General features: G+C 34.8%; 1 protein-coding gene across 1 annotated transcript in view; it reads right to left on the bottom strand.

Moving 5' to 3' along the window:
• CysRS-m (cysteine--tRNA ligase-like protein, mitochondrial) overlaps positions 1–22,868 on the bottom strand; it is a 200,489-nt gene that overhangs the window by 50,579 nt on the left and 127,042 nt on the right. Inside the window, exon 11 of the mRNA XM_090393279.1 lies at positions 13,775–13,886. Within this exon, the coding sequence (XP_090249405.1) occupies positions 13,775–13,886 (112 nt within the window). The remainder of the gene's footprint in view (positions 1–13,774; positions 13,887–22,868) is intronic.

Raw genomic sequence — 22,868 nt, 5'->3', positions numbered from 1 at the left:
TTCAGGCTCTTAGCAGCCACAACAATATTCCAGCAATGCATTCCACTTGTCCTCTGCTCTCCACGTAAAAAATCTACTCCTAACCTTCTTCTTCAACACACTCACTGTAAGTGTGGTAAAGAAGAAATTTCTCCTTTCTCCACTCTATGTACAATGTTATCCTCTCTATATTGGCCCAATAAAACTCTTGCCAACTTAAAAAGTTTCAATCATATCAACTCTTTTCTGTTTATCCATCAATAGAAATTGAGAAATACCCATACCAAATCTAGATCATAGGTAAGATATGTAGATGATGTTTTCATCATTTAGCCATACTCAGTAGAAACCTCTACAGCATCATTGACTTCCCTAATAGTTTAAACAACAAAATTCACATCAGAGTAAGGGGAAAGAAATAGATCTATTTCCTCCCTAGATGATCTAATTTCAGTTGAACATCATAGCAATCTTACTTTTGAAGTTTACAGAAAGCAGTTCAATACAGACTGGTATCGAAGTGCTAGTTCCTACCATCACTCAGCACAGAAGAGAGAGGTATATCAAAACTCTCAAAGAAAGAGATATTACTATATCTAGTAATGGTTATACAAATATATATATATAATTATATTAAAGACATTCTCCTAAAAATGGTTACAACATCAAAATTACCATAGTAGCATGAATGAATGAACCATTTCATGCTCCAAGACAACAACCAGATGACTACAAAGGCACAGTTTCCTTACCTTGCATCACAAATGTTACAGATAAAATAACAAAAATCCTACAACAATATAACTTAAAAGTTGACTTCAGACTACTACAAAAAGCATCCATAATGTTAAGATTGTCAAAACACCAGTAGTATATAAAATCATTTAAAAATCGTATAAAATCAGGAGTATATAAAAACATCAAGTTAATGGACAACTCACTAAAATGCCATAAACAGAATTCAATTATGTACATAAACTTAAGGAGGTAAACAATATGATAAAATGTCTGGCGACAAAATTGAAGGAGGTAGTCAATACAAGGTATAATGCTACAGTCTATGTGTATCAATGCTGGAAGTATCTGGAATTAGGAGAAGTTTATAGCACTGCTTGGTGCAATCTCTTCAAATGTTATATGCATTAGTGAGACTTGGCTGACAGTTGATGTAGTTACAGGAACAGAATGTAAGTGAATGGGAAGATGGTTAAGTATTATCTGAAAAAAGCAATATCAAATGTATACCAAAGGATCAGGAGGAAACATCACAAAGGAGTTTGATGGATCAGTAATATCATTAAGCAGGAGATGCAAAAATGTTGTGGAGGACATAAAAGGGAGAAAGGTGATCAGCAAGCTTAAACCATATAAGACAGAGTCAAGAAAGGTCACCAACATGGTAAGGAAGGAAATATCCTTGCCTATCCTCCCAAAAGATTTTATATCCCTCTTTTTTTTATTCCTGCCTATACCAAGTTTTGCATATGCCAATAATTCTTGGGTGAACCAGTCAATGCTACAAACTCTCCACATCCTATTTCTGATACCCTTTGTGCTGGCTTACCAGTCCACAACCTCACATACCTCTCCTTCCCATTACTGTACTTAGATGTCCTTTAACGACCTGTCTCTCTCACACACTTAAATATCTGTATTTCTTTTAATCTTTCCACTCTCAATTCATCCTGCAGCACATTCCCTATTGCTCACTCATCCACCAAACAACAGTAATGCTAAATAAATGCTCAATGCCAAGCCTGACCAAATAAGCCCAGGTCTCTCAAATGATTCCATCTTCTTTTCAAATCATACGCTTATACTACTATGGATGCCCCAAATATTAAGTTTTGCTTCAGTATTCAGCCAGTTTTGTTTTTTCAGATATTCGGCTTCAGTTGAATCAGTAGAAAGATTTGGTATTTGTAACAGCCAAAGCAGAAAAATTCCTATCACATGTGTCATATGTATCAGAAAAAGCTTCCTCTTATCTTGTGCCACTTCATACTTTGGTGTTTTTATTTTAGTTTATATTATTCAGTCTTAAAAGATGATTATATTATGAAGTATTAAAATTTGTCTTAAAATATGGAAGAGTGGCCATAAATAATAATAAAAAAACAATATTAGGAAATTTTATGATTATGTGAAGATTCAAACTTTGCAAAATGTAAAACACACAAAAAACAAAATATCTGAGTGATACAGGAAAAAGGAAGCACACATCTGAGATTAATCATGTAAAAAAGCAAGCATAGCAATAAATTTCTTAAAAAAATGAAACTGAAATAACAAAACAAGTCAGCACTTAGAATCTACAGTAAATCCACCAAAACCACAAACATTATTTGATGTTAATGAAAAATCTAAAAAATATATATATATATATATATATATATCTATCTATTCTATATATATAAAAAAGATAAGCCGAAATTTGAAACATTTTTATGTCACGTTTTTTGTCTTACCAGCCCAGAACTCGGGGGATTGGGCAGCATAGGCGCCAAGGGGAGGGAGCCCCCTAGTGTGTGTGTGTGCGTGTGTGTGTGTGTGTGTAATGCAGATGACAAACATGAAAAATATTTGCATTACGATATGGCTGAAGTGGCTGGATAACAAGCCATACTAAAAAAAAAAGAATTCCAAGGCTAATGAAAACTTATTCTGCAGTACAGAGAGAAAATTTCTTTTCACACCAACTATCAGTGAATTCACTGAATCAGTTTTTTTCAGAAGGAGAAATATTTATGAAGAAAGCAGACACAGGCCTATCCCAGAAATGCCAAAATATTTATTTTCTTACACCCTAACTTATAGCAAATTCATTTTGATTAATAAATCTATAATCATTCTCTATATTTCACAATTTAAAATAAAAGATCCATTAAAATATTTTTATATTGTTATTTGAGGAAACAAATGCAATATTTGTTGTGATTTTCATGCTTCATTGTTTTTTTAAATAAATGGTTCCTATAAAATTTAATGACAGTTTTATCATATTGAAATGGAAGATGTTATGGATCCAATCATATTTTATAGCCACACATAGAACGAAACTTGGAAAATTTACCAGAGAGCTTATGAGAACATAACCTTCAGCAATGAAGTTGCCATGGCTTGGGCCATTTAAAGCATATGAACTCTATACAGGAAACCATATATTTGCCTTTTATTAGTGTACTGATTTAGGTTTCACTAGCCTGATAAATGTTACAAACTGTTCATTCCTATCATAACTTTACAGAAATCTTAAAAATAACCTTCTGTTAAATACACCATAGCAATCCTATGTTAAAAAGTTAAATTCATCATAAGTGACTCTCGGTAAGTGCATAATAAATATTCAGGTATAAAGAAAAAAACTAATTTGGAATAAATAAACTACAATAGAGGATATTATGAATACATTTGTATTTTACAGTCAAATATAGAAAAAACTTTATTTTGAAAATTTACTTGAGTGCTTATAAGAAGCTTATGTTTTCATAAGCTCCAATGCCATATGCCAAACTGAAGCCCCCAGGCTTTACTTTTAACATTTGACAGTTAAATTATATTTATATAAAGCAAAAATTTTATTTTTGCTTTTTATCAAAGAAAAGCTTAAAAGTCAGTGATATAAAATAATCCTCAATAAATGGAAATAGAGTATATTAAAATCCATGCTTATTTCATAACTGAAATTATATAAACTTAAAAAGCTTATTATTATTCTTATTATTTTGTGACACCTCCAAGCAGTCCAAACTCATCGAGGGAGGGCACCTATTCTACAACCCTCCATGTCCACCATGTAATCCACCAACTGCCACTACCATCATCATCTACACAATACCATCTACTGTTCACTAACATCACTGCTGACTTGGTCTTGCAATGTGGTTTGATATTTGAGTTTCATTTTTTTTAAGAAATTTATTGCTATGCTTGCTTTTTTTTACATGATTAATCTCCTTATGAGAATACAATCTTCAGCAGCAAAGTTGCCTGGTTTGCACTACTTAAATATGCAGATATGAATGAAATACAGATTGATCTGCTTATTATTATTAAGAGAGACCTCCAGGGAGTCAGGAACTCAAAGGAGACAATACTATTTGCACCAGATGTCATACCTGTTCTTGAATTCATTCATGCTATTGGCACACACACAAAACATCCAATGGCAATCCATCCTAATCATGCATTACTCTATGAGAGAAAAATCTAGCCCTACCCCCCCCCCCCTTCTTGATAGAATTCATTCTCAATTTCCATGGATGTCCTTGCATCCTTTCCCCACCCTCCATAAAATGAAAAATTCTATCTACTAAAATTCTGTATAACCTGAATGAAATTCTGAATGTCTGACACTTACAAACTTCTGAAAGAAGTTTGTAAGTGTCAAACATATCAGCCCTCTTTCTCCTGTTTGCTAGTGTCTACAGCGTACAAATTCTGTCATCATAATCTGTATTCCATAATCCTGATATCATTTTTGACACCCTCCTTTGAACTCTCTCTTTCCACTGTATCAAAACCACCATGGAAACCAGGAGACAGACCTGCATGAGAGGTCTTGATAAGACCTCCAAGTGAGGTGTTATCAAGGCCTTCTAAAGAGATAAAATGACTTCCTTATTTTTATGTGTATAGGTTCGTTTCAGCATTGCCATTATTCTTTGAGTTGTATTTACAATTTTTGCTATATGAACCCTGAATTTCAACTTCCTGTCCACTAAAACTCCAAGATCCCTAGCCTCATCAGTTTCTTCAAGCATAATCCCACCAATTTAATATGACATTGGATATCTAATCACACCAAAGTACATCACTTTAAATCTAATTACATTGAAATGACAGCCATTCTCACATGCCCACAATTCCAGCCTATTCAAATCATTCTGCAAGTACTGCATATCAGCATCATCCCCGATTACCCTATCATCTTTGCATCATCAGCAAATAGCTGTATAGCACATGTCAAATCCAATGTCATTAATGTACAGATTGAATAACAACAAAGGACCAATCCTTGAGGCACTATTAGTTACCTTGAATCTTGCGGATATACACTCCCCTTCCCCATATATCACTATTTTGATATCTGTCAGTCAGCCATCCTCTTATCCAGTGGTCGACAACTGGCGGCCCATCAAAGGTTGACCATACTTACATGGCATGTGGCCCTTATGTTGAATTATTTAAATAATACATTTTATAATATAAATAATAAATTAAAAATAATTTTATACCTATACTTCGTGATATCGGCGTGCAACTTGGCACGAGTCAACTGTGTGGGTCATCATGTGTGAAGATAACACAGGTGACTCATCTGACAACGACCGAGATTTTGGCGCACTTTTCCAGTTGCATTCCCTGGTCCATCTTTTAATATAATTCAATAACACCAACTATTATTTTCAGAGGATATATATTTGTTAAAAAAAAAACATTTTCATGCTTGTTTCATATCTCGTACTTTAAATATTTCTGTAATTTTTATTGATATAATAAAAATTGATAACTTAAGTATTTTTTTCACTCACTATTTTCACTTCATTAAATGCTTGCGGCCCGATTATTAAAAATAAAAGTTGAATGTGACCTGCGAGTCTGAAAAGGGTGCTGATCCCTGCTCTTATCCATGCCAATAGTTTATAATCCAATCCCATATTCTCCAATTTATGCAATAGTATTCCATGCCGTATTCTTTCAAAAGCTGTAGCAAAATCCAAAAGTATTATGGCATATACATTCCCCTTGTCTAACTCAGTGGTAATATTATTATAGAATGTGAGCAAGTTACTAAAACATGACCTTCTCTTAGTAAACCCATGCTGTTCATTGCAAAGTAGAGATTCTATGTTACCTCATTTCTGAATGCAAGCCCTGACCAAACTTTTCCAAAATCTTCACCACCACTTCTGATATACTGATTGGTCGATAGTTGGATACAATGATCTTTGCACCACCTTTGTGCAATGGAATTACCATATATTCTCTCCACTCCTGTGGGTCTTCCCTGTTTTGAGACTCAAATTATATTGCCTGATCAAGGGAATAGCCACTTCTTGGAAGTTTTTTTCCACTTGGTTAGACTATAAATTATATATTTATAGTCTAGCCTTTGTTTATTATATATTTATTATATTTTATTATATATTTATAGTCTTTGCTTGTGCCTGAAGTATCTTCAGGACCAGAGCAACTCGTGGCAAAGGTGGACTGAGTTCACATCACTTTCCTTATATCCCATAATGCAAAGCACATCTCCTTGCGGACACGTATAATGCTATGCATTATGGAAATGGTCACTACCCAGACCAGTTTCGACCTTTATTGAGGTCTCTTCAGTGGGAACCAGGCCCAGAGGTGATACCAAGGTTGAAGCAATACACAAGTCATATTTCCATATGCCAGTTGCCAAATGGTGTCACACCTTATTATTAAATTACTCTGGATTAGAGAAAGATGTTGGAAAATTTTCCCCACTTGTTAGGCTATAAATTATATATTTAGTTTAATCCTTTATCCAAGTGTAAGCAAACAAAGTTTGCGCCTGAAGTATCTTCAGGACTGGGGCAACAATAAGGTGTGAAACCTTTTGGAATATGACTTCTTGGCAATATGGAAATATGACTTCTGCATTGCTTCAACCCTGGTATCACCTCTGAGTCTGGCTCCCACTGAAGAGACCTCAATAAAGGTCGAAACCAGTGTGGGCAGTGACCCTTCCCATCATGCATATCATTATACATTTCTGCAAGGAGATGTGCTTTGCATTATGGGATACTAAGGAAAGTGATGTGAACTCAGTCCACCTTTGCCACGAGTTGTCCCAGTCCTGAAGATACTTCAGGCGCAAACTTTGTTTGTTTACACTTGGATAAAGGATTCAACTAAATATATAATTTATAAGGAATAGCCGTTCAGCAGAGCACTCTTTTAGCATTTGTGCTGATATCTCATTAGTTCCTATTGCAGAATTCTAATTCAGTTTGTGCAACAGTTCTAGTACTTTCTCCTCATCCACGTGATACACAACAGTTACTTAAAAAAAATAAATAAAAGAAATTGAAAACAAGAACTAAACCCTGGTTTAGTTCTTGTTTTCAATTTCCTGGAGATTTACTGGCAAACCCTGAAGAAAGCATTGATTGATTCAGCCAGAGAGGTACGTGTTGAGGTTGGTGCAAGGATAGAAAAATCAGAACTCCATGGGACTCAGAAAGTTAAAGAGGCAGTGAAAGAAAAGAAGAAAGGATATTGAAAGTTCCTGGAAAGTAAGTTAGCTTGTAATCTTAGAGAATACAGAGAAAAATATAAGAAACTAAAGCACTGTGTAAAACTAGCTAAACAAAAGTAATGGGAAGATGTTAGTAAGAACATAGAAAATAAATATCAGGAAGGTGGCAAAGTATTCTGGAGGCTATTGAAAAAGCTTAGAAATAGAAGAAAGAGTAGTGCAGAAAGAATCAGAGATGATAAAGGTGACATGAAAACTTAAGATATATGTTTGGAGTAATTTGAAAGATTTCAAAATGAAACAAACAGTGACATCATGGTGATAGAAAACACTCAACAGGAATGCAATTAGCAACACATATCAATACTTGAAGTAGAAAAAGCCTTCAAAAACTAAAATGTGGAAAGACAAAATGTAGAACAGATGATATTTGACTAGAAATGCTCAAATATGGAGGTATAAAAGTTTTACAGTAGATATGGAGGTATTAAAGTTTTACAGGCATTCTGAATTATGCAGTCCATGCACTACATAATTCAGAATGCCTGGTCAGAGAGTTGAATTCCTGACTGGAGGATTCAGTCAGGAATTCAACTCTGATGATTGGAGTATTGCTCTCATAGTATCCATCCATAAAAAAGGGAAATAAACCTGAATGTGAGAATTACAGGAGAATTGCAAGTATAATTGAGAAATGGTTAAGACAAATTGTGGAAGGGAAGCTTGGATAAGAACAAGCTGGATTCAGGCCAAATTGAGGTTATCAAAATCAAATTTTCACTTTAAGATAAACAGCAGGAGTCTTGGGAATATATCAAAGATTTGTATTTAAGTTTTGTAGATCTGGAAAAGGCATATAACAAGGTGCCAAAAGAAAAGCTGTAATCAAGCAATACTTAAGTCTATATTTGAGTTGTAAGACAGCAATTAGAATTGAAGGAGGCACAGGAAGATGGTTGGATGTTAAATCATGTGTGAGATAAGGGTGCATGTTATCTCCATGCTATTCATCATCTATATGGATCACATCATGAAGGAAAGTGGAATTAAACTTGATATCAAAATTGGAGATGTTATATGTAGATGATCCACTTCTAAATAAATCCAGACAAGCTTGAAGGATTCTCTGACTAAACTGAATACCAGCAGTGGTAAATTTGGTATGAAAATCAGCAACAATGAAAACCTCAACTGTATCCTGAATTGAGAACCTATAGATCATATAACAAATTAGGCACAATTTTTATGAAAGATAGGATATTAAATATGGAAATGGACAACAGAATAAGCGATGCTGCTATGGTTGCTGATCAGTTGAATAAATTTATATGGAATATGAGAGGAATCATCCAAAACACTAAACTATCATCATCAAATTCCTGCCATGTACCCTCAAGGGGTACAGGATATGATAGTACTACATGAAAAAAATTACATCATTACTAACTTCCTATCTACAATTTTCCTCCAAATCGGTCTGTTACTTGTCAAGACTCCAACATTATCAGATCTTATATTTCTATCGTCTAAGGCACTTTGTACCGTATCAATCCACCTATATCTTGGTCTTCCTCTGGGTCGTTTTGCTGCCAACCTGGCAGAGAACACTTGTTTTGCTAATCTTTCTTCGCCCATTCTGTTTAAGTGACCATACCACCTGAGATTAGCTCTGCTAACGCATTCCTGGATGTTGACAATGTCAAGTTCTTTCCTAATATCCTCGTTTTTAATATGATATTGCCATTGATGCCATCTGTTCATGCTTATAATCTTTCTCAGGACTCTCATATCTGCATGTCTTTGGTCAAGTGTTTTACTTCTGACCCAGCTCTCAGATCCATAAGTTAAAACTGGTTTGAACACTGTCTTTTATACAGCTAATTTAGTGTTCCGACTAATTTCTCTCTTATTTCATATGAATTTATTCAATTGACTTCCTACTATACCAGCTTTGCTGATTCTATTGTCTATTTCTATATTTAATTTACCATCTTCAGTAAAAATCGTGCCTAAGTAGCTGAAATGTTTCACTTGTTCCAAACGTTCTCCATTCACAACACAGTTAACATTTTCAATGATTCTGCCTATTTTCATTGTCTTTGTCTTTTTATTGCTGACCTTCATACCATATCTATTACAACAGCTATTCAATTTAGTCAGAGAATCTTGCAGGTTTGTAGCGGATTTATTGATAAGTATAACATCATCCACATAAAGCAAAGAGCTGACATTAACATCTCCAATTTTGATATCACGTTTAATCCCACTTTCCTTCATAATGTGATCCATATAGATAATGAATAACAGAGGGGATAATGTACATCCTTGTCTCACACCAGATTTAACATTAAACCATCTTCCTGTACTTCCTTCAATTCTAATTGCTGACTTACAACTCAAATAAAGACTAAGTATTGCTTGATATAATGCCCCATTGACACCACATAACTGTAGCGTATTGAATAGCTTCTCTCTTGGCACCTTGTCATATGCCTTTTCCAAATCAACAAAACGTAAATACAGATCTCTGTTATATTCCCATGCTTTCTCTACTATTTGTCGTAAAGTGGAAGATCTGATCCTGACAGTCTCTATTTGGCCTGAATCCAGCTTGTTCTTCACCAAGCTTTTCTTCCATAATTCTTCTCAACCGTTTCTCAAGTATACTTGCATAGATCTTGCCAGGAACACTCAGTAGGGAAATACCCCTGTAATTCTCACATTCAGTTTTATTTCCCTTTTTATATATGGGTACTATTAGAGCTCTATTCCAATCATTGGGAATTCGCCCCTCTGTCCAGGCTTTCTGAACTATGCAGTGCAGCCACTGTAAGACTCTTATACCACCTTACTTCAGCATTTCTGGTCGAATATCATCTACTCCTGCTGCCTTTTCACATTTCAAGCCTTTGATGGCTTTTTCTACTTCAAGTATGGATATGTATTCCTCACTGCATGCCTGGTCAGTGTTTTTTACCACTGTGCTGTCATCACTGCTTGTTTCATTTAGCAGTTTTTCAAAGTAATTACTCCATACTTTAAGGATATCTTTTTCACCTTTATCATCTCTAACTCCTTTTACAGCACTCTTTCCTGCATTCCTAAGCTTCTTCAACAACCTCCAGAATATTTTGCACCTTCTTGATATTTATTTTCTATATTCTTGCCAAAGTCCTCCCATGACTTTTGTTTAGCTAGTTTTACATAGTTTTAGCATTCTTGCATTTGTCTCTGTATTCTCTAAGTGCACAAGCTGACTTATTTGACAGGAACTTTTGATATGCTTTCTTCTTTTCCTTCACTGCCTCTTTAACTTCCTGTGTCCACCAAGGAGTTCTGATTTTTTTATCCTTGCAGACAACCTCACCACATGCCTCTCTGACAGAATCAATCAATGTTTTCTTCAGAGTTTGCCACTGAATCTCCAAGGTTTGATTCCTGTTCTCAAACTCTTTCATTTTTTCTTCAATAATCTTTGTGTATTTTAGTCTACAGTTCACATCTGAGAGCTGCTCAACTTTTATTCGCTTTAAAACTTTCTTACATGTTATTCTTTTCAATATGAAATTCAATTTTATCCTGCTCAAGACTAAATAGTGATCGCTTCCAATTTCAAATCCTCTGTACACTCTGGTGTCCTGCACAAGGGAGAAAACATCACTATCAACAATAACATAGTCAATGAGACTTTTCTTATTTTTTGCCTCTTCTCTCCATGTGAATTTGTGCACATTTTTATGTTGGAACATGGTGTTAGTAATAACCAGTCCATGTCCTGAGCAGAAATCCAACAAATATTTGCCATTATTATTAGCTTTGCTCTTTTCTCAAAATTTTCCCAAAATATTTTTGTATGTCTCACAATCATTTCCTACACTGCTATTTAGATCCCCAATAAGGACCAACTTTTCCTTTTTCATTGTGTCAGTTGCTTTTTCTAAAGCCTCAAAAAATTCTCCAAGGTTCTACTAAGGTAGAAGTGGGACCATAGGCACAAATAAGTCTCATTGTCCAGTTCCCCATTTTCCACAAATTTTGAACTTATGGATGAGAGCTGGATTATAAAGAAAACAAATTTCTTAAATCAAGATGAATAAACACAAGGGATAAGTAATATTATTTATTTAAGGCCATCATCAGTGGTGATAATAGCTAATTACAAAGTGGAACATGAACATTGGATTGATTTGAAAAAGAAGAGCTGTATGATGTTGTACATAAAACAACACAACGGAAAACTGAGAAAATACTACAATATTGATAATTCATTAGCTCTTAAAGACTCTTCCATGGTAAGTGATCTATAAGATCACCTCACTGAGTGATCCTAAAGGATCAGTACTAAACTGAGCAGCGATTCTGCTTAGTGACAGATAAAAAACCCACCACCAAGTAGAGCCTCTCTATTCCTAGGAAGCAAGCAAACCCAAAAGATGAACATTATTAAAATATCATCAGTGGGAGCCAGACCCAGAAGAGATACCAAGGTTGAAGTGATTTAATGTCATATATTTCCCATACAAGTAGTTAAAAGGTGTATCTCTCTCTCTTTTTTTTTTTTTAAATACTCTGGATCACAGATAGATGTTGAACATTTTTTCACTTGCTTTGACTATAAATTCAAGATGCCAAGAAATTATATTATTGGTTTAATCCTCTGCCCAAGCATTCTTCTAGCTTCCATGTAATAGAGTTTTCAACTGAGATTATAGTTAAATTAAAGATGTCAAGAAATTATATTCGTGTTTAATCCTTTATCCAAGCGTAAGCAAGCATAGTTTGCATGTGAAGTATCTTTATGACTGGCCTACTAGTATATAGGGACTAATGACTTTGCATTAATTGGCTTAGTATCCCATAATGCAAAGCACACACCACCTTTCTGAACGTGTATAATACTGCATTGTGGGCCTGTAATTTCTTAGAATCTTTAATTTATAGTCTAACCAAATGAAAAATCTTTTAATTTCTATCTGTGATCCAGCTAATGAATGAATTACATCATAGGATGAAATAAGGAGCTGAATTTTGGTTAAGGTTTGGTTAAGTATTTTAATAATAAGGTAATACACCTTTTCACATGGAAAATATATGATTTCCACATTACTTTAACTTTGGTATCTCTTCTGGCTCCCACTGATGAGACCTCGATAAATGTCAAACTGGTCTTGGTAATGGTCCCTTCCCACAATGTATGGCATTATACATGTCTGAAAAAAAAGGGGGGGGTATGCTTTGCATTATGGGATACTAAGGCAACTGATGTGAAGTCATTAGCCTCTATATAAAAGTGGCCCAGTTGTGAAGATACTTCACACACAAATGACATTTGCTTACACTTGGACAATGGATTAAACCAAGAATATAATTTCTTGGCATCTGTAATTTATAGTCTAACCAAGTGAAAAAACTTTCAAACATTTCACAGTTCAAACACATCTCTACTTACTGCAATGCAGAGCCTTGGTCACCATATTATTTGTCACTTTTGCTCTTCTCTGTAACCTCAGTACTATGATACTTGACCAACACACTAACCACTTGCCCAACTATACTATTATCCTTCATCTTCCCTTTCAATATCCTTTTTCTCCCCTCTCAAGTTATTTCTGCTCAGAACCACCACTAACTGATTCTCCTTCGTTCTTTCCATGGAAATTAGCCTCTGTTATTATCTCACTGTACCACTCAGAAAACATGTCTTTTACTGGAAGCTCTGGCACTTTAATCTCCATGCATGTTTGACATCTGCTTTTCCATAATAATGCTCTCTCTCTCTCATTCATTTGTGTACTGCTTCTTCACATCCTAATTTCATCCTCTACAATTTTTTCACTCTTTCATTCTCGCTAATGCTCATCTAAGTTCTTCCAACTCACATTCATTACCACCATTTTGTTCACTCTTGTCACAAGAGTAAACAAAAAAGGAGAAACACTTTATTTCTTTCACTTTAAAATGTGAAAGAAATTCTTTCACATTTTAAAGCAAGTTTTGTAACATACCTACAAGAAATTGTATTTAGTACATTCTGATTCATTGTTATGAATCTAGACTTCATGCACCCATTGAAGTCTCATTATCTTGGCAGTGTGGGTAATGTAGCTTACTGAAGGTACTGAATGTGCATCTTTGAAATTCTGAGACAATCATTTCTGTTGAGATTTTGGGTTGTTGATGATGGCAAGATGCTTCTATAAATTTTCTTTTATACTATATTTTCGAAAGATGTAGCAACCAAGTATCTTTCTAGCACATGATCAGAAGGCCTGATTTCATCTTGAAAAAAAATGGACAGGATGTTTATGTTCATATATGACAGAGCTAGTTAAAGTCAATTTATTAAAAACGCTGGTTGATTCCACAAATCTGTTATGAAGATGAAATATATCTAATTAACAGTACACTATTCTTATTAATATATATATATATATATATATATATATATGATAATTCCAGTTTATAATTTTTATTGTTTACCATATAAATTAAAAAATGACATCAATAAGAGCAAAACTTTTTTTTTTGTGATGGTAATGATCAAGTATGTGAAAAATTTACCTATTTTCCTCATTTTACCAGTACATGATCTCACCTCTCCACGAAATTTTACAAAGCCATCCATAACTTGAAGTAGTGTTCTTGCATAATAATCATTAGATGACAGAAGTTTCTGCAGGAATAGAAAAATGCATTATTCTGAGTTAAAATTAATCAATAAGTGCAAGTAATACCAATTAGATTTATTATTATTATCATCATCATTAGACCTTCATGGAGTTAAAAGACTTTGTGGGAGGTCATATTCTCCCAAAGCTCATCAAACTGTGCCTTAAAACTCATTAAATGTTTCTGCACTCGATACCTTTTCAAGGCTATGCAGTCCACTCACAACCACCTCCATACAAAAAAAAAAAAAAACCTGCTCACACACTCTCTCTCTCTCTCTCCTTATACAGGTTCCATGGATGGTCTCATGTTCTGTGACTGCTTACCCACTCCTGATCTAGAAAAATTGCTTCACACATTAATATTAACAATCTAATACCAACTTATACGCCTCCATTACTTCCCCTTCTACTGGCCACGAAGCTCTACATATTGCACAGACTGGCACATTCCAGAGACTGGAAACTGCTGTAGTCAATCCTCTGTGGACCCTTTCCAATATATCCAATATGTGGTTACTTACTTGAAAACTAAGTAACCAAATCAGCATATAGTAATCCATATGCAACCTGATGAAAGCCTTATAAAAGGGAACCATGATTTCTTTCTTTCTATATGTCAATGTCTTTGCATCATTGCCATAATCCATCATGATATCATCAGAATTTTAGTAACATGTACTCTAATTTTCAGATCCTTATCCATTATCATTTCCATATCTTCCCCATCTCCTGCAATATATTACCACCCATCATCCCATCCTGCATTCCAAAACTTTATGCTTTTCAACAATGAACCAGACATTCCATTTACTTGCCTACTTACACAATCTATTCAAATCTGCCTGTAAGGCAACATCAACTGTACTTCTCATAGTTCTCACCAACCTTGTATCATCCAAATAACTGCATATCCCCATTAAAACCTCTCCCAATTTCATTAGCATACAAGTTAAAAAGCAATAATTAAAGTCAATTTATTAAACACACTAGTTGATTCTACAAATCTGTTATGATGAAGATAAAATACATCTAATTAACAGTGAATGACTCATAACTGCTCCAAGGGATCTGTTCTGAGTCATGTACTTATAACAGATCCCTTGGAGCATGTCACTAGTCACTTTCCTCTCCGAGATTCTGCTATCGTCTATATATAACTTGCTGCTACCAATCAATAGCAAATTGCTTATTCAATTCCCATTATACATATACTGCGTGGAGAGAAGTCAATGGACACCCCCCCCCAATGGTCAAGGTGCATTGCATTGTACTATGTAATGAGTCACATGTTTGTAGGTGGTATAAATTGGAGGAATATGATGCTCCCAAGTCAGTGCAACTATGTCCAAGTGAAATGACTACAAGAAGGAAACTAATGGAGTTTGAAAGCATCTCTCTATCTGTTTGTCCTGTGCTATTGGAGGAGGAAAGCCAGTTAGTGTTGTGAACGTTAATATCTCTGAGGGGGATAACTTTACTGTTGGGAAAATCACCATAAGAAGGGGAAAGTCAAAAAGTTCAGAATGGCTGGTGGCATTGGAAGAGCAACAGAGATAGACAATGAATTTGACTGAGTGAGGTAGAGAGATTTTCAGACAAAGAAGATCAAGGTCATGTGATTCTAGGTTGGATGCTCTCTGGCAGAGTATCGGACTGAACATATGCATAGATGCCACCTTAAACCAAAAGGAGTTCAAAGAGCGTAGCTGGGAAACCTGAGATAAGTAGTACTTTAGGGGGTTGAAATTTGAGTTTCTGTCAGGAAAAGTAGGTAGGATTTATAGGCTGAGGATGGAAGTGAACACTTGATTTTGTTATTCACCACTTGAATCATGTATGTTTCCTATGCAGTGTCAATATTCTGCTTTTCATAGTAGCTAGTAGTAGCACTTGAATTCTGCACTAATATTACTTTTTTTTTTTTGTAGTCAATGATCCAACCATCATCACAAGTTTGGCATTTTTTTCCTAGTTATTCACAAAGTTGATGTCCTTGTTCCTGCTGAGCAGGCTCATATACACAATTGGGAGGAAGTGCCTTTCAACTTGTTGTTTGATGCCATCATTAAATCTGATGTGCTCATCGGTGTGGCACAGGTCACTTTTACAAGGTACAAGAAGTTCGTTCCATCTGTTCTTTTGTCTGGTTTGTCCAGTGGCACCTGATGATTTTCCTGGGATCACAGTTACATTCACTAACTTAATGATATCATCCTTTAGGACAATTTCTATATGAAAGGTGAGAATGATGGCGAGCTTCTTATTTTTATCCTTGATCGAGTCGTGTACCAATGACACAATGAGGTTGCGAAGTTTGTTGGTGTATTATTAGCAGAGGATGAATTTACAGTGAAGCACTGGTCATCAAGTAGTCGAGCTTCCAGTGTTTTGATTTTTGCAGGAGAGAGAGTCTCGTTAACAGTGATGAGGTGCTGCTCTAGGCTGTAAAATAACTCTTAATCCATGCTTAAGAGTTATTTCACCAAAGAGAAGCACAGTAGGCAGAAGAAAGGCTAATCACATTAGTAAGCAGTTTATGTGCCAATTCATCTATATTTGCACAGCAAGTGTGCAACCAATGACAACAGAAATCACACACAAGGAGGTTTTTTTTTTGTGTTGCTGATATCTAGTCCGCAACTGTGGCACTTCACATTAATGTTGGTTTTGTCAGTGTTGGACTACACTGCACTGCAATGGTGAGAACTGAATACTCTGCTATCATTAGTTGTCACTATCTTTGCTTCATGCAGTAGGCATGATGGGCACTTACAAGTGGCCAATATTAAACTCAGAAAAAAGAACTAGTTTGAGGCACTCAAAATGACAAGGTGATAAAGAAACAAGTTCAGATGAGTGATTAAGACTCTCGGGACTCTGTAAAGTTGAGTATGAGGACAGATTAAGGAAATTTAGGTGAGAAATGAATTTTATTGCCTAGTGTGAGGACCACCACTCCCGATTATTGGAGGCCTCAAGTGGCTTGAAAAAGTTCCGTGTATGGTCTCTAAAGCAAGGTTTCCAAATTATGTGAAAATAAATAAAACTCCAAAAAAAAAATAATAATAATAAAATAAAATAAATTAATAAAAATGCAAAAAAAAAAAATTCTCAGCCTACCTATAGTATGAATGTAACATAAGTTTTCAAAAAGGTTTTGTGGAGGGGGGGGAGCCACATTTAAAAAATATAGATATTCTGTAGAGCTTGGCAGATGGAAGAGAACAGGTGACATGATTGAGACATACAGGTTAGTGAGAGAGGCCTAATCAGATAGATAAAGGAGAAATAAAGTGGCAGGAAGAATGAAAACTGCACAAGAATCATGCAGTTTTCAGGGATGCAAAAGAAGACTTTAACACGGTGAGTGGTGAATGAGTGAACTGAATTTCCACAGTGAATGGGGAGTGTTTCAATGCTAAACGTTTCAAAGATAAGGTATAACTGCATGATGTGTATTGTGGAGTCAGACTCATTGCTTCCCATAAATTAAAGATGCCAAGAAAATATATTCTCCTCTTCATCCAACTGTAAGCAAACAAAGTTTGCACATGAAATAACTTCATGACTGTGCTACTTGTGCATTGAAGCAATTTGAGTCTTCTGACTGAAAGGAGACCAATAAATAATAATACTAACAATACTAAAATTTCGATAAATAGAATTAAAAATGAAACAAAAGAATTAAGGCATGAACAAGTTGGTTTTAGATTATTGTACTTCACATGTATTTTACTTTAAGGAATATAATTGAACATAATATAGAATTCAGAATCTCCTTATACCTATTGTTGTGTCCCATTTTACGATTTTTATTCTATCTAGTAATTTCCACTTATCTATGTTCTACTATTATCTATGCTCAAGATATCACCAAAATTATTACTAATACTTAAGTTAATTCTCCCCTTAGTATCCCTAATATTTGTATTATGCTGTGCCTTTTGGGACATTTAGTTTAAGATATTATATACAAAAACAAGGAGAAAGAACTAAAATATGTCTGAAAGTGAAACTATGTTGCAGTCGTGACACTTTATCTCGTTTCTTAACACATTAATTTCCCGCGTGATTAGGTTCGTAATTTTTCAAGTGGTGCATTGGACAGCAATTTCAGACAACTGTTTTATCATTGGACAAAAGGTTTATTAAATTCCTTAACATGGTACAATTCAAATATTAGTTATTACTCAATTCAATGCTATACTAAATATTTACAAACTGACATTAGCTTATCATAAATAATTAAGCTATGATCCTATAATGGGTATTACGATCATGCCGCCATACACATTCAACACATAAATTCATTTGACACGGACATATAAGATTAATTCACACTATTTAACTATCCAAACTTAATTAGATTAACTAAACCGTTTACTGCACTGATACATAACTATGGCATTTAAACTTTCTTATACAATATATTAGACATGCAAAATTCTCAGGACACTTAATTACTCATATAATATTAACATTAGTAAGCTTACTTTCATTATATTCTGTCATATACTAAAGTCCTAGTATTGTTTTCTTGGTCACTTCAACAGTTCAGTATTAGAATAATGATAACTAATACAGACGAATCTTAGTTAACACGAGATATATTTTACAGTACCTTTCTTTCTTGAATTTTCCATATGGGCCGCTACCTTTTTCTGATCGAACTATCTTGGTATAACCTCTCCGATAATCTGTTTCTCCTACGTTCCTTTTGGAATTTAACTATGCTTATGCGGTCTTAACCTCTCGTAACTTAGGACACACTTTGAATCATCTATATAACGGCTGTACCACTCGCGACGTGGACATCGATTTCTTTACTTCTTTCCCTTTCTCGTAGTTGACACTGGAGTTGAAACACAAAGAATATGCTTTCTTTTCTTTGACTATATGGCATTCCTCACTTCTTACATAGGAAGTACGGAATCGAAATCCCGCTCACTTTCGTTTCCGTGTTGTGACGACGGAGATATAACCCCTATCTCGCCACTCAGGAAAACACCGTGAAATCCATACGAAAGAGCTCGCGAAGAACTCTCCTGGAACAGAACCAAAACCAAAAGCCAAAAAGAGTCTCCCTTTTGGGGGGGGGGGGTCTAACCCTCTCTCCTAATGGCACCTTCTCTAACTTCTTTTCTCCGCCCCCCCCTCCTTGACTTAACTTTACCGACCAATTAGGGTGGCGTTTTTCTGCCAAATGTCCTTTGATCGGCGAGCCCATAACGAAGTCTCAATCCGGGAATTGACCCTAAGCGATTTTCTGTTGTTTTTCTTGTGCTAGCCTCTAACTTAATCCCCTTTCCAAAATTTCTCTATGAATTCACTTAATATTTAATTCTCTAGCCTCTCACATACCATCTCTTATGACTAATCCTTTTCTGCCTTATTTAGTTAAATTTTCTCTTTTATATCATATTACAACATTAATATATTCTTTCTTTTTGTTAGTTAGTTCAACCAAACACCTTTATATTTTAATGGATGCAAGAATATTTCTTTTTCTTTTAAATAATTCATCTATTATCTTTTATGCAGGGTTTTTAATTTATTTATTCTTCATGTTACACCATGATAGCTGAGAATTCTATATTCTTAAGATATCAGGGTGTAACACTATGTTTTGTAGATTTGCCAAAGCTTTTGACAGTACTGACAATAAGACATTAGGTGATTATTACAAGTTATGGCATTCTTGATGAATAATGTTAGAATAATAAAATAAGTATAAAGAAAATAAAAATTGTGTTACTACACAGCAACAACATTAGAATAGTCTGAAAAGGACTGGTGTAAGACAGGGTTGTGTAATGGCTGCACTATATTTTAGCACAATTACTGAATGGATTAAGCAATTTGAAATAAAATGGATGACTAGGAAATTAAAAATAACTGCAGATGAAAAAAGGGGTTATGGAAAAAAATTGCATGAGAAATATAAGGCTCTAGCTAGGGATGTGACTAGTGTAATAAGCAGGAAAAATTACAACTGAGAGGAGACTAGTACTGCAAACTAAAGAGAATCCCAAAGAGTGCTTTCATTATGTCAGTAGGAGAAGAAATGAAATGACTCCAATAGAGAAGACGATGCTCTAGTGCAGCGCTTCCCAAACTGTGGGCCGCAGCCCCCTTGGGGGCCGTAGGTTTTGTTGAGGGGGGGACCATGAAATAATGAAAACAAATTTAAAATGTTTTAAGACTAAGTAGATTTTTTTATTTTAAAAGAAACGTATTTAACTTTTATTTCTTTTTTGTTATTTTTTATATTTTAATGGAAAAATTCACACACTGGTGTTGGTTCACAAACTTTGCTTCCTGCGTATTTCAGCGCTTAATGAGTATTAGTAAATATTGCTTATTCATATGTTTCATTTCAAAGCAGTGGTTAATTGTATTTACTTCGAATGCGCTCCAGGGAAGCTCCAAATCTTCCTGTCCCTTTCATCACCCGTTCATAATCAGGGACTGTTGATATTGACTTTATATACATATCAAAACTCATTTTATATTATCACTGTCATCTGAGCTAGTTTTCTGTTACTAATAAAAGTTTTGCATATACTTCACACATGAAAAAAAGCTTAAACAAGTTCATGTGGGGAGATAGTAACTCGCTTGCAGTGGTAAATAACTTGCCTTCTCTAACAGCCACTATACTGTAGAGGCAATAAAAACAAGTACTTTTATTATGCCAGTGAATGAGGTATGAGGAGTCTATGTAATATATTTCTCAACAAATAGTGCAATTAGAGACAACTGGGATAAAAACACACTAATTAATGAATCACATGTCCCCTCAACCAGAAACTATGCTGTATAGACTGAAACAAAACCATATGTTGCATGGGCAAACACAGTATCTAACTAAAAACTATTGTTATTAATTAAATGTGTGCGAGTTCGATTTCCCAAGGCAGCAATAAAATTCAACCGAACGTGTTAAAATTCGTAAAAGTGTTAAAACTAAGTAATATATATATATATATATATATAATGAATGTTATGGCAGTTTCACATATGGAATTCGGCTGAAGAGAGTTAGCATTTCAACTCAATTGTCAGCTATGCTTTTATCTTTCGGTTGCGCGATCTTTTGTTAATACCGCACCAATCATATGCACGTTTTAATAACCTGCCTTTGCTGTCTGTTTCACGTTAGGCTTAATTACCTTAAAGGGAGAAAAGTCACAAAAGAGAAAAATGTTCATGGTTCGGGGATTCCCTTATTCAGGTAATATTCACTAATTTCATGTTATCAGTCTGTGGTGTGCCAGTATCAGTAAGTGGTGATATTATTTGATCTATTCTACGTTAAAAAATTTAACCCTGAGATGGATAAGTGGCTGATAAAAAATAAAAAAAATTCCTGCAAACAATCAGAAGAAGCAGAAACAGACTCAAAAAAAAAGGACAGTATTTCAATATTTTACCAGAACAGCCCGCATCGTCTTCAGAACCAAACGGTAAGAGGCAAAAAATGTAATATATGCATTTGATTTTTGCAATATTCGCTGTGTATGTTTTGTATCAAATATAAATACAATAAATATTATAATAATATATCTCTCTATTATTTTTTGAAGGGGGCAGTGAAATATTTTAATTTTTGCAAAGGGGGCCCTGACATCCAGAAGTTTGGGAAGCACTGCTCTAACACAGTGTTATTTAATGATCACTCTAATAGGGCATTTGATTCTGATATGGTAGGTTTTATGCTAAGCACTCTCAGTTCAAAACACAGTGCTCAGTGTTTTGAACTGAGCACTTTGGATGTCAGTAAGGCAGTAGGATTGGATAACAGTTAGAGTTCCACATATTTTAAAGAGATGTGTTAAGGTAACATGCCATCGAGCTGTAGCCATCTTGCAAAAGGAAAGTCCCTAAGGGATGGTAGAATACAAACTATAACCTAATTTATATTTCTCCTGGCTATTAAGATTTTTGGGAAAATTAGAAAAAGCTCATATACAGAATTGGACAGATGATGGTAATATTATTCATGAAAGAAAGTCAGCATGGATTTGTTAAGGAGTGCTCTTGTTTATTAATCTAGTTGTTTTTTATAACAAAGTAACAAGGGAAATTGATGAGGGAAAGCATATACCATCATTTTTCTGGATTTCACAAAGCATTTGTTAGGGTGCCTCATAATAACAGATGATATTTCAATTGCAATGAATGAGTTTAAATACTGGGTTAGTGGATTGAACTGGAAATTGGCTTTCTATTAGATATCAGAAAATTGCATATGGAGATAGGTTTAACACATTGACTGCCATAATGTTAAAAAATTTTGTGATCCCCAAGCCAACTTCTTTTTGTTTTACAATTTTTTTTTACTTCTATAATAGGCCACCTATTGTATATGTAGTTGAAATTCTACTGCGCAAACTATATAAACCTGTTTACCAGGCCCCAAATTTCCATTACCCATAAGCATTTCATTTAGATATGAATCACAGGCGAACTACGTGGCCTGAAAGAAAAATCTTTATGCGAATCAAATATGATTCACGCAACGCATTGAAAAAAAGTAGTGTGAATCATATTTGATTCATACAGCAGTCAACGTGTTAAGTTGAAGTTCAGTGTCATATAGCAAAAATTGCAAATACAACTTAGAGGATAATTGCAATGCTGAAACAAAAATTGACATGTAAATAAGGAAGTTAATTTTGCCTCTTTAGAAAGCTTTGATACATCCTCATCTGGACTATTGTGTGCAGATCCTAGTCTCCTGGTTTCCAAGATGATGCAGATACAGTGGGGAGTGTGCAAAGAAGGATCTTAAAGATGATGGAACTGTGGAATACAGATACTGAGGAGAGATTGAGAATTTGTGGACTGCAGACACTAGCAGGCATCAGAAAGAGGGGCGATATGATAGAGACCTACAATACTTTTGAAAGGCTCATACAGGAAGGATACCAGTAGATGGAATTTTTCATTTTATGGAAGATGGAGAGACGACATCAATGAAA

The sequence above is a fragment of the Typopeltis vanoorti genome, chromosome 5 (genome assembly GCF_054136105.1).
Source record: "Typopeltis vanoorti isolate ZY-2024b chromosome 5, IOZ_Tvanoo_1.0, whole genome shotgun sequence".
Classification (NCBI taxonomy): Eukaryota; Metazoa; Arthropoda; class Arachnida; order Uropygi; family Thelyphonidae; genus Typopeltis; species Typopeltis vanoorti.
The sequence above is the reverse complement of the archived record's forward strand: the minus strand, read 5'-3'. Positions and strand labels throughout refer to the sequence as shown.